Source organism: Tursiops truncatus, chromosome 1, assembly GCF_011762595.2.
Source record: "Tursiops truncatus isolate mTurTru1 chromosome 1, mTurTru1.mat.Y, whole genome shotgun sequence".
Classification (NCBI taxonomy): Eukaryota; Metazoa; Chordata; class Mammalia; order Artiodactyla; family Delphinidae; genus Tursiops; species Tursiops truncatus.
In genome coordinates this window covers 157,251,750-157,270,695 of record NC_047034.1, presented here as the reverse complement: position 1 = coordinate 157,270,695, position 18,946 = coordinate 157,251,750, and the positions used below count along the sequence as shown (strand labels likewise).

At 46.3% G+C, this 18,946-nt stretch overlaps 1 protein-coding gene across 1 annotated transcript in view; it reads right to left on the bottom strand.

Moving 5' to 3' along the window:
* Positions 1–18,946, bottom strand: part of CSMD2 (CUB and Sushi multiple domains 2) — a 667,758-nt gene that overhangs the window by 225,032 nt on the left and 423,780 nt on the right. The window contains exons 16-19 of the mRNA XM_033838419.2: positions 9,910–10,048; positions 8,828–9,015; positions 7,952–8,140; positions 7,643–7,759 (exon numbers count right to left, since the gene is read on the bottom strand). Of these exons, the coding sequence (XP_033694310.1) occupies positions 7,643–7,759; positions 7,952–8,140; positions 8,828–9,015; positions 9,910–10,048 (633 nt within the window). The remainder of the gene's footprint in view (positions 1–7,642; positions 7,760–7,951; positions 8,141–8,827; positions 9,016–9,909; positions 10,049–18,946) is intronic.

The following is an 18,946-nucleotide window of genomic DNA, read 5'->3' as shown; positions in this document are numbered from 1 at the left end:
ATTCTTCTAGGTCCTTGTTAAACGTTTCCTGTATTTTCTCCATTCTATTTCTAAGAACATGGATCATCTGTACTATTATTACTCTGAATTGTTTTTCAGGTAGACTGCCTATTTTCTCTTCATTTGTTTGGTCTGGTGGGTTTTTACCTTGCTCCTTCATCTGCTGTGTGTTTCTCTGTCTTCTCATTTTGCTTATCTTATTGTGTTTGGGGTCTCCTTTTTGCAGGCTGCAGGTTCGTAGTTCCTGTTGTTTTTGGTGTCTGCCCCCAGTGGTTAAGGTTGGTTCAGTGGGTTGTGTAGGCTTCCTGGTGGAGGGGGCTAGTGCCTGTGTTCTGGTGGATGAGGCTGGATCTTGTCTTTCTGGTGGGCAGGACCGCAGCTGGTGGTGTGTTTTGTGGTGTCTGTGGCCTTATTATGATTTTAGGCAGCTTCTCTGCTAATGGGTGGGGTTGTGTTCCTGTCTTGCTAGTTGTTTGGCATAGGGTGTCCAGCACTCTAGCTTGCTGGTATTTGAGTGGAGCTGGATCTTAGTGTTGAGATGGAGATCTCTGGGAGAGCTTTTGCTGTTTGATATTACGTGGAGCCAGGAGGTCTCTGGTGGACCAATGTCCTAAACTCAGCTCTCCCATCTCAGAGGCACAGGTCTGACACCTGGCCGGAGCACCAAGACCCTGTCAGCCACATAGCCAGGTACGTGGGCAGTTTCTTGCCTTTTGGGAAGCCTGAGGTCTTCTGCCAGCGTTCAGTAGGTGTTCTGTAGGAGTTGTTCCATATGTAGATGTATTTCTGATGTATTTGTGGGGCAGAAGGTGATCTCCAAGTCTTACTCCTCTGCCATCTTGAAGGTCTCCCCAGATGACGGGGAAGATCTTGACCTGAAGGACAGTGATGTCTTTTGTGACCCGGGGTCGGATGCATAGGAAGAAGAGGAGTAGGTGGTAGAAGGGTAATGGCCTTGAATACCCTGCATGTTTGACATTCAAGCAGCATGAGCTAGTGGGAACTGGAAGTACAGACTTAGAGTTCAGGACCAAGGTCAGACTACAGCAGTAGATCTGGGACACCTGCTACCTGAATCCACAAGCATGAAGAGGACCAGAGCAGGGAAGGGTGGCCATCAGAGGAGGGGCAGATTGGAAGCCTGGGGTAGGAGGGGCATCAAACAGAAGACAGGGAGGAGGGGGATTGGTGGGGGAGGGGACAGGCAGCCATCCCATCTGAGATGGGAAAAAGGGAGGGGACCTCCACTGAGGGGGAGGGGCTAAGAGCACTCAATAAAGACAGTAACATTCAGCACTAAGTATGTGTGTCACTGTCCTGAGTTGCTCTTTAGTTGGCCCCTATCAATCAGAAGGGAAGATACGAAAACATTTACAAGTTCTACAAGTTCCAGCTAGTAGGTGGGAGAGCCGAGATCTGAGCTGAGACAATCTGGTGGCGGAGGCTGTGCAATAAACCACCTCATGAGGCATCTTCTCTCACTATGGAAAGAGAGCCCGTGGTAGGAGGGGCCAGGTCGCCGCAGGGTTCGGGGCTAAGTTATGGAGCAGCAGGATCTTAACACCCAGGGCAACTCTTGAACTTGTCCAGATGGCAGTTGTGCTTGTGTGGGCAGATGTGTAATGCACGTCCACCCACGGGTGAGTGTGCCCATGGGAATACATGCCATGGATGTACCAGGGCAGGAACTTGGGTAGGCGAGGAACCCTGCACCCAAGTGCTGTTCAAAGTCCACGGACCTCAGCATCTGGGGCATTGTCTGGAAGCTTGTTGGAAATGCAGAATCTTGGCCTCCACCACAGACCTCCTGAATCAGAATCTGCATGCCAACAAGATCCCCCAAGAGATGTGTAGGCACATACGAGTGTGAGGAATACTTCTCTAATTACTGACACGTTTTTGATAAACGATGGTTAGATCCAAGGTCTTAATGTTTAAGCATTTTAGATGTTTTTGGTTGTTTTGCCTCTCTGTTGATAGAAACTGGTGATCTGGAGTATTTGGGATTATACAGGTGGCGGTTGGGGGAACAGAACCCAGTAGAGGTGGGACCAGGGAAGCAGCTTGTGAATGCCCTGTGCCCGGGCAGCTGACATGCATCCATTTACCTATTTACTCAAAGACATAGACCCTGAGTGCCTACTAAGTGTCAGGCCTGTGCTAAGCACCGAGAAAGATCTCCCAGTCTAGAGGAGGAGACAGGCACATGAGCAGTGAGAATACAGAGTGGGGACACAGAGGGAGAGTGGACAACTATGTCTCCGGGGTTGGGAAGGCTTCACAGGGGTCACAGTCTGTGACACGAGGGGTGTAAGCATGCTTGGAACCCCACGGGTATGTATGCCCGTACATATCCTGTACTGCCGACACATAAACACGTGTGCAACTGAGAAAACTGTTCTCAGTCTGCAGAGCTTGGGAAGAGGCTCGGTGGAATAGATGTCTTTCCCTCCTCGCTGGAACACAGGGCTGGGTGGAGGATGAGTCAGACACAGTAACAGGCGGAAACGAAGGTGAATTAAGCACTGTGCCTTTACTCTGTTTTTCCAGCATGCAAATACAGCCCCTCCAAAGGAATAACCATTTGGCAGGGATTCTAAGGATGAGTAAACAACCGAGGTGAAACTCCTGGGTTTCCCAGCTATGCTGATTGCTTGGGGCTCTTTTGGCCATTGTGTGAAAATGAAGACATTGTCACAGAAATAGAGAGGCCCTGTGCTGGAGTTTGAATCCAGATTTGGTGTGACAGATGCACACACAAGCGAAGACTCCACTGGAGTGAACCATGCAGAGTCGTGCAAAGCACATTAACACCACACTGGAGCGGAGAGAGCAGGGCCATGGGAAAGGAGGGGATTTGGAGGGAGGTAGACCTGGGTCAAAAGCCCGTCTACCAGCGAAAGTGTCTGGGCCAAAGCTGCTCTGCGCCTTTAGGTGACATTTAATCCTTGGGGAGAGGAACACCTGGGGCAGCACATGCAAAGCCCATGGCACAGTGCCTGGCACACAGTAGGCGTTCTTAGTACTCAGTTCATCTAACTCCCAGACAGCCTTGTGGGTTAAAAGATGTCAGGCCTGGGGTCTTAGCAAGGGCATGTTATCTGGACTCCTGAAATGGCTACTCCCTTGGGCTGGGCATGTGGTAAGTTGAACAATTCTGAATTTCACAGAGCTTTCAGTTTTCCCAGCTGGACTTCTACCTGGTAGGGCGCAATCGGAGTCAGCAGCCTCCATAGGTCTGTTAACCCGAGATACTGTTACAAGCAGAGCCTGAGGGGTGCCCTCTGGAGAAGGGTGTGAGTTCACTTTAATTCAATTCATATAGACATTTCTGGAGTTTCTTATGTGCCAGGCATGAAGCCAGCAGCTGAGGAAACTGCAGGAAGCAAGGCAGACATTTCTCTGAAAGAGCTTGGAGTTGGTCCGGGGGACAGATGACGAGGATGCCAAGTTCCATACAGTGGGGAGAAGTCTGGGATTGGGAAGGTACAGGGTCACACAGGAGCCTGTGGAGGGGGGCCCCACCCAGACCCAGTGCTGGGGGCAGGGGGATGGGAAGGTTCGGTAGAGGAAGTGAATTCAGAAGGATGAGCAGCTGGCCAGGCAAGGGGAATGGTGGAGACGATGCGGGGACAGGAAGTGTTCCAGGAGAAGAAAATTGTCCCATTGTGCAAAGCTCTAGAGGACAACGAAAGCCTAAGAAGTTCTAGGAACTGAAAGAAGTTCAGTGCAACTAGGACTTAGTGCTTAGAGGGCTCAGAAGGAGGCTGAGAAAGGTAATAAGCCAGGGCTGTAAGGCCATGCTAGCTGGTTTACAATTTGGGGCTCAATGCTTAGGGTCTGGTGAAGCCTTTCAATGGTTCTAAGGAAGAAGTGACCTGGTTATACATCAGTGACCTCTTGATTCTCTGCCTGGAACACCTCTCATCCTGGCTAATTCCTGTTCATCCTTGAAGACTGGCCTAAGTCTCAACTCCCCACCTGTGTCTGCTCTATCCCAGAATTGACCATGGTACATTGCGAGGTCTCTTTAGGCTGGATCTCTACCGCTAGACTACAAGGCAGGCAGCGCCAGAGGGTCTGTTCCCCTGTGTTTGCCTAGCACCTACAGCAAGCCCAAGTATCAGATAAGCATTTGTTAAAAATTTGTTGAACTGCATTGACTTCTAAGGAAAGACACGGGTAGAAAGGCAAAGAGGAACATACACCCCTATAATTACAGACGTCAGATGCAGAGAGAATCATGACTATGGGGGGTCGTTACTCTAGGGGTCACAGGGGGCTGCCTTTCTTTCCCTCTTGATGCCAGAGTAGCTTCTGGCCCTGGCAATGGCCAACTCTGGACCAGGCTTGGTGGAAACAGCTCTGCAGGATGAACAAGGACGCTGCCTCCGTCCCTCCTCTCCTCGGGAACAATACTGTGGGAAAAAGGGGCCAGCCCCGCATTGCCCTGACTTGCCGGAGGGTCCCGTCTTGCCCAAGGCTGTCCTAATCCCGGCTAAATACCAGGCCTATTAAAGGCAACAGTGACAGTGCTTAAATACATGAGGTGGGATTATAAGTGACTTTTCTTTCAAATTTTCTTTTTTTATACAAATAGTATACTTTACATGGAATACATATTTAGTGCTCAAAATTAGGAAAAAGTCAAAAGATGAAAATAAGAGACAACTAGTATTAACCTTTGGGGGCATAGCTCTTCAGACTGTTTTCTATGCACATATCCTTGCTTAATATTTTAATAAATAAATTAAATTAATTAATTAATTTATTTTTGGCTGTGTTGGGTCTTCGTTGCTGCACGCGGGCTTTCTCTAGTTGTGGCGACTGGGTGCTACTCTTTGTTGCGGTGTGCGGGCTGCTCATTGCGGTGGCTTCTCTTGTTGCTGAGCATGGGCTCTAGGCACGTGGGCTTCAGTAGTTGTGGCTTGTGGGATCTAGAGCACAGGCTCAGTAGTTGTAGCGCACAGGCTTAGTTGCTCCGCGGCATGTGGGATCTTCCTGGACCAGGGCTTGAACCTGTGTCCCCTGCACTGGCAGGCAGATTCTTAACCACTGCGCCACCAGGGAAGCCTCCTTGCTTAATTTTTATAAACTGAATATATTACTTTGGCAAACTTCTTTTTTAGTCAACAGTGTATTGCAACCATCTGTGTAGGGCTTTAAATATTCTTTCACATTACTCCTTTCAGTAGCTGCATGGTAATATTGAATATTTCGTTATTTGGCTATACCATACATTTAGTTAACATTTCCTGATCGATGGACATGGGAATAGTTACTAGTTTTTCAATTAATAAAGTGTTTTAGGGGACAATCTTGTAGCTAAATCTTGATGTACAGTTTATTTATTTTCTTCAGATAAATTCCAAGAAGTAGAACTGCTGGGTCCAGAGGCACATATATTCTTTTTTTTGTTTTTTAATTAATTAATTTATTTATTTTTGGCTGTGTTGGGTCTTCGTTGCTGTGTGTGGGCTTTGTCTAGTTGCGGCGAGCGGGGGCTACACTTCGTTGCGGTGCGCGGGCTTCTCATTGCGGTGGCTTCTCTTGTTGTGGAGCACGGGCTCTAGGAGCACGGGCTTCAGTAGTTGTGGCTCGCGGGTTCTAGAACACAAGCTCAGTAGTTGTGGTGCATGGGCTTAGTTGCCCCACAGCATGTGGGATATTCCTGGACCAGGGATCAAGCATTGGCAGGTGGATTCTTAACCACTGCGCCACCAGGGAAGTACCGGAGGCACGTATATTCTTAAGACTTTTGATTCATTGTTGAATCATCCTCTGGAAAGTTTGAGCAGTTTCGCACAACGGCAGCATGGAAGAATAGTATTCGTGTCTCTACGCTGTCCCCCACACTGTTACACTGTTGTGATGTTCTCTGCTGACTTGAAAAGGGAAATGGCATTTCATTTACTGGGTGAATATGCATTTTTAAAATTGTTAGGGGCGGTCGAGGTCTTTTCATTTGTATCTCCTCTATTACAAAGTGTTTATAGTTTTGCTTACTTTATAGCCCTGTAGACCAGGCATATTTTTCTAAAAAAATTTTAAGAGCTTTTTATGCATCAGTTTCTTGGTCCTTAGATGATTACATAGGTTGCAAATATTTTTGTCCATTAACTATTTGAATATTTTACATGAATATTTTGAATATTTATATATTTATTTAAAAAACCCATAATCCATTCAAAGTATTATTTAATCAAATCTAACAGTCTTTGCCTTTATGGATTCTACTTTTGGTGTTACTCTTTAAGTAAGTCCCACCTGAGGTTAGACTTTCATATCCTTCTAGTACTAGAATTTGTGGATAAATGCGTGAGGTATGATTTGGTTTTTTCTTTTTCCCAAATGGTTAAGCCCACTGTTTTAAAACCATTTATTAAATAATCCATCCTCTCTTTAATGGATTGGAAATGACACTTTAATCATATACTAAAGACTGTCTCTCTCTCTCGCACACACATATACACACACACTCTCTCTCTCTCTCTCTCTCACACACACACACACACACACACACACACACACACAGAGGGGAACCTATTTCTGGATCTTTATTTTCCCCCACTGATTTGTGTGTCCACTCCTATACTCATACCACATCATTAAAATTATTTTATCCCATAATAACATTTTAATATCTGGAAGGGTTACTCTTCCCTTTGAAGTTTTTCTTGGCTTTTCTACACGTTCATTCTTCTAGATCAGAGGTTCTTATTTAAAGGCACGCATCACAGTTACTAGTGAAGTGTTCTAAAAACATAGTTGCCTGGTTTCCACCACCAACATAGAAAATCTAAGCCTCTACTGTAGGGGTCTAACATTAGAGTATTTGCCAAACTGCTTTAAGAACCTTGACTCTAGATGAACTTCGGAGCAAGCTTCTGAGGGTAGAAGCCATCTCTGCCTGGTTACTGTGTATTCCCAGCCCCAGGGTCTGCCACACAGGTGGAGTTCAATCAATATTTGTGGAGTGAAAGAGTATATTAGTTAATGTTTATTTGTAGTTAGCGCCCTTACTTTGAACTTGGGACTCCCAAAGGTCATTTATGCCAGGGAAGGTAGGGCAAGAATCCAGCCTGGTGAGGAATATGAAAACACTCCTCTGAGGAACAGTGTGAGTTCTGTGAGAAGAGGATTGCCACGTACAATATCTGAAGGCTGGATGTGAGGAACAGGGAGCAGAGGCAGCCTATGTTCCTCCAGGACTCAGTACAAGGAACTCAGTCTCAGGTTATTAGGAGGGGTCAGACCTAGCAGAAAATGAGAATAGGTGCCCCTTTGTTGAGTGGATTGGTCACCTCTCCACCACGGGGGGTGTTTAGACAGAAGGTGTGCTGCCGTCTTGTGCGGAGTGATTGGGAGAAGATTCCCGACCGAATTAAGTAGGTTTGAGAGCTGGTAATCTCTAAGATCTCTTCTAGAATGGAGATTTTAGGTTTGAACAATATTTGTTGAATGAGTTCTGTGATTCAAAGAGATAGGAATGTTCTGGGAGTTTTCTGGTTGGTGAGAAAAATTCAGACTAAGCCCAGAGGTCACTAGAGAGGGAGATCCCCACTGAGGTGATCTTGACCTGGGGACCTTGGGGCCCTGACCATGTTGCATCCCGATACCTGCCCTGGGCCTAAACACTTACCCTTGCCATGTGATGTTTCGATAATCCAGGTGCAGTTCAAGTTGTTGGGGTAGAAATCAGGGAACCCCGGTGACAAGATGGTCCCACTGGAGCCTTGAATGAAGCCACCACAGAGAGCTGGAGAGGAGGGAAGCAGGCACTGAAAGACTGGAGTGGCCCAGAGAGCTTCCCTCACAGTCCCCCTGGGATCCCAGCCCCCATCTCGTCCAAACCTCCAACCCTCACTGACAGGGTCAGGGGGTCAGTGCCTGTATTTTCAGGGCAGGAAAGGAGTCCTCTACTTTAGCGCCCCCTGCTGGTATGTCTCACCTTCACAGCTGGGCAGGGCCCGGCTCCACTGGAAGTTGGGCTCACACTCCAGGGGCTCCCCGTCGCTTAGTGTGTAGCCCGAGTCACAGCTGAAGGTCACCAGGGCGCCCACGTAGAAGTCATTCCCATGACGCTGCCCATTGACGGGGATCCCTGGATCCAGACAGTGGTCTGACTGCAGTGTTATAGCTGGAATAGAGAGCCCACAGCTGGAACAGCTCACTGTGAGCATAGAGGGCACCCAGCTGACTCACAAAGGGAGGGGGGACAGAGCCCTGATAGAGAGAAGGCTGGAGTTGTCATCTGCCCCCTCCTCAGATGTGGCTGTCAGTATCTGCTGAGGGTATCTGAAGACCCATCTGTCAGGGAGAACAACCTGTCTTCATCATTTGTTCGTTCATCATTCATTCAGTAACCATCAGTGAGGTGTCCCCTATGGCTTAGAAGCCATGCTAAGGGTTATGGATACGAACACGGGTAAGAAAACGACCCTCTTCTCATGGTGCTCTTGGCCCTAAGTTACTAGAGCGGTCTGCAAAGAATTGAATCAACAAGCTCTTTCAATCGAGGCACCAGCGATGAATGCAGGTGATGAGAGAGGGTGAGGGAGCGGGAGATGGCATCTCACTCCCATGTCACCATCTGTCCCCAGAGTGCCCAGCACGGTGGCGCCCAATCATCTGCACACAGAGGGGGACCTTCCATTCTTTCTAAAGTTGAGCTCTGAGAGATGCTGAGAACAGGAAGCACCTCCCGAGGAGCACAGCCTAACTGAGAACGTCGTGGCGATGCGGCCGAGCGGGGCCTCCTGGTGGAGCTCAGCCCTTGGTCCTTTCCCCACACGGCCGACCCTGTCACTGACGCCCCGACACTCACTCTCATAGCGGAGCTGGAAGCCGATGTCCGAGTGACTCTTGTCGGTAGAGAAGAGGAGGTAGAGGTAGTTGCTGGTGCTGATGAGGAACTGGGGGACCTGGGTCCCGTGGTAAACTCCGATCAAGGGCGCCGAGTACGTCCGTCCATCTCGCACTTCCAGAGTGTCATAGTTGACCTCAGTTTTAAATCTGCCAAAGATGGAAGTGAAGACGTCTTGAGAAACTTCATTAATTTGCAAATGACAAAAGGCCCTGCCTGACCTGGGCTTCAGAACAAGTGGATTTTGGCAGGCTGGGAGATTTTAGTATAATCTGCATACATTTACTGGAGATGTGGGAGGACCTTCCCTCCTGTGTTGAACCCTCCTCCTCCTGTGGTTGGATGCGGCTTTCCCAGTCCTCTCTGTGGCCTGGGCTGTGACCCATCTTCCGACCTAGAGGCACAGTGACTAGCCTCATGGGGGTCAGAATGTTCTAGGCCAGGGGTCAGTAAACTACAGCCCCAGGGCCAGTTCTGGTCTAGAGTCTGTTCTTGGATGGCCTAAGGGCTAAGAATGGTTTTTACGTTTATAAAGCAGTATTTTTTTTTTTAAAAGCAAAGACTATGCAACAGATATCAGCAAGTGTCCCATGAAACCTAAAGTATTTACTACCTGGCCCTTCACAGAAAAGTTTGCAACAGCTATTCTACGCCACGAACGCTTCGTCTAGAAGAAGTTTGTGTTCATACTTGGGTGGCTACTTCCCCCACCCGAGGGGCACAGCCAGGGTGGGAGTTAGAAGTGGGGCATATGAGCACGATTCGGGTCAGAGGTGAGAAGACCGCCTTCCCACACTGGAAATGCTCCTCAGATACTAACAGTCCCCTAAACATCACAGACCCCGCTACTGAGATGGAACCAAGGCCAAGGGCAAAGCCAGTGCAGCCTGTCCCCACCCCACCCAGGGCAGCCACTCGAGTGTTCTCTGACCTTGTTGACATTCCAGCATCGGTGCTGGTCCGTCACCCACCCCAGCTTCCCTCCCACACCACCGCAGAGATATCATTCTTCACCCCCACCCCCAGGTTGTGGTTACAAGCACCTGTCGAAGGTGATTTTGATGGGGTAGCCTGGCTGGGCTTCAATCACCCAGGCACAGCTCAGGGCATCCTTGTAGAAGCCAGGCCAGCCCGGAGACAGGATGGTGCCGCTGGGCGAAGTCAGATGACCGCCGCAGGGAGCTGGGGGGACAGAAGGGAGAGAAGCAGGCTTCTTGGGGGGACAGATAAACAAACAAAAAAATCTCTCTATAAAACGTGTCTGCCAGCAAGTACTGTTTTTGTTTTTATGGAGAATTACATAAACTGTATAAACTGTGAGCTCTGTCTTTTGGGTCCTTTACGGATATGTCCAGTTATAGCACTTGGAGTTTGATGAAGGGCCAGAGGGTAGGAATGAAAAGAATCCTTTAAGCAAAGTCCTTTGCCATTCTAGTGGTGTTGAAGCACAACTAATATTTGGGTCACACTGGTTCTCTCTTTGCTCCTGACTCCATCATCAGGCCTCTGGCAGAGGCATAAGCCCGGCCCACCCTGGCACAGCTGGCAACCGGTGCTCTGGCCCAGGAGCCCACAGCCCGCTCCACTGCGAGCTCCCTGAGCGCAGGGGCCGTATAATTTGTCTTACGCAACTCGGAACCCCCAGCCCTTAGCCTAGTGCTTGGCACACGGGTGTCCCTCAGTGACCACTGCTTGAATGAATAAATGAGTGGATGGAAGGATGAGCGTAGTCACGGCAGGTAAAGCCACAAGACCCTCAGCGTTCAGGCACCCCTCACGCTGGCTCTGAGCTTGCAAACCCTGTTAGCTCAGTCCTTTGGCCTGTCTCTGCCCATGTTTCCATCCCTCAGTTTCCCATTCCATTCTCTCCCATCTTTCCCATCACTCCTGCCCCTTCCTGCAGCCAGTCCCTTGGCCCTGTGGTGGTCATTAGAGCTGCTCCAGTGCTCTGCCGTCAGCCCACGTGGCTGGATCTCATCGTCCCCCCTTTTGTGTCCATGTAGGCAAGGCCACGTGACTGCCTTGACCAAGCCATCGAGGGGGGAAGTGATGCGTGTCCCACCCACATGGGAACACGAAGAGCCAGCGTGGGACCTGCAGCTTGTGACTGTGAGAGTCTAGAAGGAAGTACCATCAGCCTGGGCCTCTAAGTGACCCCGAGGAGAAGAGCCCCGTGACCCAGGTTACACATGTAGCCTGAGTAGTCTGTGTGAGAGCGAAACTCCCGTGTTTAAGCCACTGAGATTCTGGGGTTGTTTGTTAGTCTAACCTCGCCCACTCCCTCCCCTCACCACGAGCACCAAAGCCGCTGCCGCTGTCACCACCACGGCCGTGGACTGAGAGCCCGCTCCCGTCACACACCGAGCTTCACGTGTCTCTCATGTTTGATCTTCACAAAACACACACCCTGTGAGGAGGGTGCTATTATTCACTCCATTTTACAGCTAAGAAAGTGGAGCCTTATGGGGAATCAGTAACTGGCCCTTGCTACCTAGGGTTGGCAAGCGGTAGAACTGGGATTCAGACCTAGGAAGACAGCATCAGACCAGAGATCGTACCCTAAGCAGCATCCCAGTTTTAAAAGAAACCCTGCTTCCTGGGGATCCCCTTACTGCGGTGCCACCAGATACCCAGAATGCGCTGAACAAGACTGGAAAGGCAAGGGGATGAGGAGCTCCCAACACTCCTATCTCTGCAAAATTTTGGCAAATTTCCCCAAGGAATCAGTCTCATAAAACACAGCCAAATGTACCACACCTTTCCTCTCTCAATTCTGGAACCTTCCTGAAAATATCTAAAATAATTGTCAAGCATTCTTAATAGTAAATTCTATTAGAAAGTTTAACTAACAAAGAAGACAAAAGAATAATAATGATGTTAATAGTAGACAACTCATACCGATGACTTACGATGCTACCTGCTTTACACGTGTTATCTCATTAAAAAAAAAAATTTTTATTGTGGTAGAAGTCACACAATATAAACCACACTATTTTAACCATATTTAACTGTTCAGTTCAGTGGCACTAAGTATATTCACACTGTTGTGCAACTCTCACCATCGTCCATCTCCTGAATTTTTCACCTTCCTAAACTGAAACTCTGTCCCCATGAAACACTAACCCCCCATTCCTCCTCCCCACACCCCCCACCCTCCCGCCCCTGGCATCTACCAAGGTATTTTCTGTCTCTATGACTTTGACTATTCTAGGTACTTCGTATAAGTGGAATCAAACAGTATTTGTCTGCACCTAATATATGGTGGAATGCATTTTTAAGGTTAACTTAGTATTTGTCCTGCAAACAGACTGTACCTTCTTTTTTTTCCCCTGTGCTGTACAGTAGGCCCTCACCAGCCATCTACTTCATACACAGTAGTGTACATACGTCAATCCCAGTCTTCCAGTCCATCCCACCCAATCCATCCCATGTGTTATCTCATTTAAATGTGCACCACATTTATGAAGTTATCCCCATTTTACAGAGGAGAAAACTGAGGCTAAGTAGGCTGATAGACTAGATCAAGAGCTAATAAAGTTAGAGCAGAGCTTTAACCTCAAGACCTCTGTCTCCAAATCCCCCTGCAGCACATAATAGCACGACAACCACAGCTGATAGGTGTGAACTCACTGCTAGTGAGTTTACTATGTGTTGGGCTTAACGTGGATTATCCTTGTGACAACAGCAACATTAAAAGGTATATAACCATTATTATCCTGATTTTATAGGCGGGGATTATTATCCCATTTTCAGTAAGTTGAGGCTTGGAGAAACTGAGAAATTACATAGCACCTCTATCAAACACTGAAAGCATAAATTGCCTATAGGTATTGTTATCTCCTGAGTAACCTGTTTTCAAAACCCATCCATCCATGGCACTGAAACTACTAATACTTTGCTCTACTCTTCCAATGGACTTGTGAGACCTTGGAGGTGGGGAGGGCATGCCTGCTGCCATGTGCCTGGGTCCCCAGGCAGGCGCAGAGCCTCAGAAGAGAGTGGGGACTCTCTCGTGGCTCCCATTCAGCACAGGCCCAGCCTCTTTGGTTGCTGGACTGTGATGTTGTCACTCACTTTGCAGGAAGCCATAGATCACAGAGTCACTGTTGCCTGACAAGGCTACTCTCTATTCAGTCATATACATCAACAAAGCCCTATCTAAACTTTCCAGAGAAGGAAACTCAAATCCTTCCTCTGGTGGCCACCATTTTGTTTTCTTTCTCTGCTGTATCGTTTTATCACTATGGCTAGTTCCTCTCGTCTCTGCTCAGGTGATTGGCAAACAACCTCTCCATTCATTGAATCTTTCACTCTCTCTAGTTAATCTTCATATCCCAGGGTGGTGGTTTCCAGGCAGGGAGAAGGAGGGGAGGATTCCTAAGTGCAGTGTCTCTTTAACATGTGAGACGATGCTCAACCTCCCTCTTACTGAGAAAATAAATACAAATCAAAACTCTACTGAGAAATTATTTCTCATCCATCAGGTAGGGAAAAATGCAAAAAGTCTGATGACTCGTGAAGCTGAGGGAAAGCAGGAATTCTAGTACTTTCCTGCTGGACATGCAGAAGAGCACAAACCCTACGCAGGGAAATTTGGTAACATCCAGCAAAATTCATAGGCATTTATTCCCTCACCCAGCAACTCTACTTCTAGAACTCTATCCCAAAGATACACTGGCAAAAATACGCAAAGACATATATATGTACCAGGCTACATAACGCAGTACTATTTATAACAGCCAAAGAATGGAAACAGCCAGAATGCTCAGCAATAGGGAGCTGACTAAATGAATTGGGGTAATCAACAACAGGGACTATTTATGCAGCTATAAAACAAGAATAAGGAACGTTCTATATAATGTCATGGAGTGGTCCCCAGAATATTTTATTAAGTGAATAAAAGCAAGATACAGCAGCAAAAGCAAGGGTAATGATTCCATTTATCTAAGAAAAGGGTGGGAGACACACACATATTTTCTCATATCAACAATCAATGAAAGGGCAAACTCAAAATGCAAAAGATTACCTATGGATGGGGGGAGGGGCCAGGGTAGAGAGGATAGAGATACAAGTTAGACTTTCTCAGAATAAACCTTCTTTTAGAGGTTTAGCTTTGGAACTATGTAAATATTTTACATAATGAAAAAAGATTTAAATTTGATAAGCAATTTCTCAAATCTTAAAAGCAGTGTAAAATAAATGAATATAATACTGTATCAGCTGGTAGCATAAACACACATGAAGAAACTAAAGAGATTTTAAAACACAGCAATTTGATAGTCCATCCCTAGTAGGATGTACAGACAAGAAGAATTGAAAGGAAAAACACACAAATGATTTTCAGTAATCGTATTGCTGTTGGTAGTATTGATATTACAATTTGAGACTCCTGGGTGTATATTAAGGAATATGGGAAATTATGTTGGCGTTGAGAACCTGGATTACCAGCAAGAGTGAAAGAAGATACCGATACGACATCAAGGAAGTTCAGTGAAAAAGAAAAAATGTTCCTACACTGGAAATGAAATGAACCCATGATGCATTTTATCTTTCAAAAAGTACTTCTTAGCTCCGTTCATTGTAAAGGTTTAGAAATGAGGACCTACTCAATAGTAATAAGCAGAGCCAGTGCCCAGATTCCGAATATTATTTCTCACTAAAAGGAACCAGGACTCCTTGGAGAAACAGCTGATTTTAGGTCAGGGACAGAAAATGTACAAGATGAGGTTGGGCCAATTTCAAAAGGCTCCCGCCGGTCAATGGGACGATTTGAGCGTTGACTACAGTAATAACTGCAATGGATTTAAATGCATAAAATATGTTTCAGTCCTTTGGATTGTAATGATATTAAAAAAAATGTTCAACTTTGGAAGACGTTAGAGTCAACCCATTCATACGAAAACTGGTAAATAAAGGAAAATAATTAAGTATTTCTCCTGTCTTTCCTGTATGAACTATACCACAGGGTAACCAAATAGTTGATCAGGGCAAGTTTTCCATAAGTATTCCAGCTTGTAAAAGAAGAGATGGAATGTTACCATTTTGTAATCTCTAGGCTATGATCACTGATGGCTCCTAACATCACCCAAAGAGAAACAACTAGACATTACATGCATCTGACAGAGGCATAGAGCCCTGCCTATAAAATATTCTGGCCAAACACCAGAACCTGAATCTGATTAGGCTTCTAGACCTTACTGCCAATTAAAGGAAATATAAGAGAGAGAGGATCATGTTAAACAACCTCCTAGGGATGTAATCGCCAAAATTCAGACTGCAGGAGACTCCTCAGGATAAACAACCTGGCTTCCTCAACAAAAATACCTCAAGAGGGTGGGAAGACACCTACAGATTAAGAAGGACTTGAGACATACAGCCTCACTAGGGCTCTGACTTCTTAAAAACTACTATGAAAGGAAGGGTTAGATAGATAATCATGGAAACTTGGTTGTATTAAGTAATTATTTTCATAATTTTAAGATAATAGCATGGTGGTTCTGTTTTAAGGAGTTTCTTTTCATCCATTAGAAATATACACTAAAATGTTGTGCATGAAATATTATGCCTGAAATTTGCTTCACAATAATCCCAGAGCAGGGCAATGGTGGAAGATACTGGTAATGCAGAGGCTATGAATGAAATGAAATAGGCCATGAGTTTATAATTGTTGAAGCCAGGTGATGGGTACATGGGGTTCGCTATACTATTCTCTCTGAAATTTTCCATTAAAATTGTTAGAGTGAAAAGAAGGATATACACAGACACACACACACACACACACACACACACACACACACACACACGGAAAAGACAAAAAAAGAGGAGAGGGTCCTGCCTTGAACAGAGAGAAGAATTCAGCAATAAGACAAAAGAGGTACCCAGTGCCTTATCCCAGTGCCTGGCACAGAGTAGGTGCTCAATAAATAATTTGTGGAAGGAAAGAAATACTGCATTGTGTGCCCCCTCAAATTCATAGGTTGAAACCTTAACTCCCATGTGACTGGCTTTGGAGATGGGCCTTTAAGGACATAACAACGGTGAAATGAGGGCATAAGGGTGGGATCTAATCCAAAAGAACCGGTGTCCTTACAAGAAGAAGAAACATCAGGAGTGCACATACACAGAGAAAAAGGCCATGTGAGGACACAGCCAGAAGATGGCCATCTGCTAGCTAAGGAGAGAGGTGTCGGGAGAAAGCAACCCTGCCGGCTCCTTGATCTTGGACTCCAGCATTCAGAACCATGAGAAAACACATTTCTGTTGTTTATGTCACCCAGTTTGTGATATGCTGTTACGGCAGCACGAGATGGCTAATGCGCTGGGCTTCTGATGAGGGGCTGGTGTCCCCTGTGAGGGAGGATCCACCTCTCCTGACCTTGGATGCTAGAGTTGTACGAGGCAAAGGGCAGTTGGGGCTGGTGATGGGATAGAGTGATGCCGGGAACCCATGCTCCCTGAGCCCTCACAGGCCGCATGTGTGCTTCTGCTTTTCCTGTATGTTCACCCTCACAGCAAACTTTAAGGTGGGTACTGGTGTTAGCCTCATTTCCTAGTTGAGGAAACGGGTACAGAGGGCTTAGGTAACTGGTCCAGAAACACACAGCAGGGAAGCAGCAGGGCCAGGATTTAAACCCAGGCAGTCTGGCTCCAGAGCCTCCATTTCTAACCTCTACGGGTGGACGTGGGAATGCACCCCCTCCCACCCCCACCCCCCCACCCCGACTACTGCCCTCAAAGGGGTCTCAGTGTGAATATCTAGAAGCAGTGGAAGCTTTTCCCTTGACTCCCTCCAGCGCTGCCTCCCCACTACCGCCCCCCGCCCCCCCATACCCCTCACCACCTATCCTCCACCATTCTGTGCATTCTGAGCAAAAGGAGAATGAACTTTGGAGTCAGACCGCATTTGGTGGTTCAAAGTGATCGTTTGGTATCAAAATATCTGGATTTGAATCCGGACTCTCCCGTTCACTTAGCTGTGTGATCTTGGTCAAGTTACTTAACCACTCTGTGCTTCAGTTTCCTTATCTGTGAAGTGAGGATCATAACAGTACCTTCCCTGTAGGGTCATCATGAAGATGTACTATGACAGTGCATGTAAAGCAGTTGGCCTAGTATTTAGCACATAGTAAGTGCTCAATTATTACTAGCTGGGTAATCGCAGGCAAGTCAGTTCACCTTGCTGGTTTGCAGATTTCTCATGCATAGAGCATAATCATCTTTCTCACAAGAGTGACAAGAAGATTAAATGAAATAATGTTAGAAACTCAGTAACTACCCTTCTTCCTCAGAGGCCTAAATGAACTACCACCATCACTTAGACTCCTCTTGGGGGAGTGGGGAGAACTGACCTTTCTTTTTTGGAAGACTTTTTTAAAAAATTATAAAAATAACGCATTTATTTTACATACAGAGAGAAAAAAATGTGGACGTGTCCACACCAAAGCGTTAGGCCATTTTTCTCTGGGGAGTGGGATTAGGAAATGAATATTTCCACTTTAACTTTATTGCACTTGTGTATTGCTTACATTTTTTACAACTACCAAGTATTACTTTAAAAATGAAAATACATACTCACTGTAGATAATTTATCTCCTTTTTTCCCATGTATTTCTTTTAAACAGCATATTTTTTTAAACCCAGTTTGAGAGTCTTTGTCTTCTAATAGGGAATGTAATTACCTTTATTATCATAACTGATACGTTTGTCTTACTGCTGTCATTTTGTTTTATGCTGTCCATTTCTGATGCTTCCACGTGATGTCCTGTTTCCTTTGTCTTTTGTGACAGGCAATATGTTTCCTTTGGTTTTAATTCTCTACTGGGATATGGACAGTAGAAAACCTGCTTGTCATCCTATTTGTGGAGGCTTTTAAGTCTTTTACAAATATGTTTGAAATTATATTCTCTCTAGTGATATAATTCAAGAAAAATACAGTAACGGGGTAGCCAAGAGCCTGGGTTTGGATTCTGGTTCTGTCACTTACAAGCTGGGAGGACCCTGGGCAAGTGACTTAGCTTCTCTGTGCTTTCATGGGACAATAACAACACCTGCTACCTAGACTAGTACCTGGCTGAAATGAGGTGACACCTGTAAACCACCTACCGTAGTGATGTATAATTAGTTCGTTCTTCCTTAAAAGAGACAAGGAAGAGATGAATGCGGGGGTGAGAACCATGCGTTCCTTTGTAGCTGTTTCACTACTTGGAAGTCTTTCTTAGGAAATTTCTGATTTTAAACATATGGATCTCTTATGTCCTCTGTTCTGTAGATCAGGGGACAGCAAACTACAGCCCGGGGGCCAAATCCGACCCATTCATTTCTGTTTGGTCAAAGCTGTTTTTGCATAACGATGGCAGAGTTGAAGGGAGATCTTAGGGCCCTCAAAGCTGAAAGCACTTCCTAGCTAGCCCTTTAAGAAAAAGTTTGCCGACTTCTGCTTTAGATCAGCTAGATGATCATCCTTCTTTCTAAATTTAGGAGAAGAAGCCCTTTTCTCCCTTGTCCTCTTATAGCCTCTCAAAAGCTAAGAGGCTTTTAGCATATATTAAAAGACTTTTTAAAAGACCATTAGCTTCCACATTTAATTGTCCACAAGGTGGGGATACTTAATCAAAAACAAAACTAGAAAAAATGGAAAGACAAAGATGCTGATTACAAAACAGGGTTCTTCCAAGGCTCAACCCAGGAGGGAAAGGGGCCAAGGAGGGGCCAGATGCCAGGAGCTTCTTACCCTGTCTGCTCTACGGTTTCAAGTCCAGAACTGGCCACCCTAGGTGGCGTCCGGCTCTCACTCTGGCTCTCTAACCTGCTGCTCCCCAGGTCTCCGGAAACCAGGTTGGTATCAAATGCCCATCATTCTAAGAAGACTGAGCAGACTCCCCTTGTGCTAAGTCAGCATCTCTCCAACAGGCTGCCCCCTTATTTCTGGTTGTCCACTGTCCCCCAACCTAAGCATTTTCCCCTCCAGGGACAGAACGAATGAGACGGCTCTAATTTCAAAATTAAGACTCAGCTTATGAAGCAGTGAACCGCTTTAAGGTCCTTTAATGAAGGTCGAGTTCTCTGGCACATTCACTCATG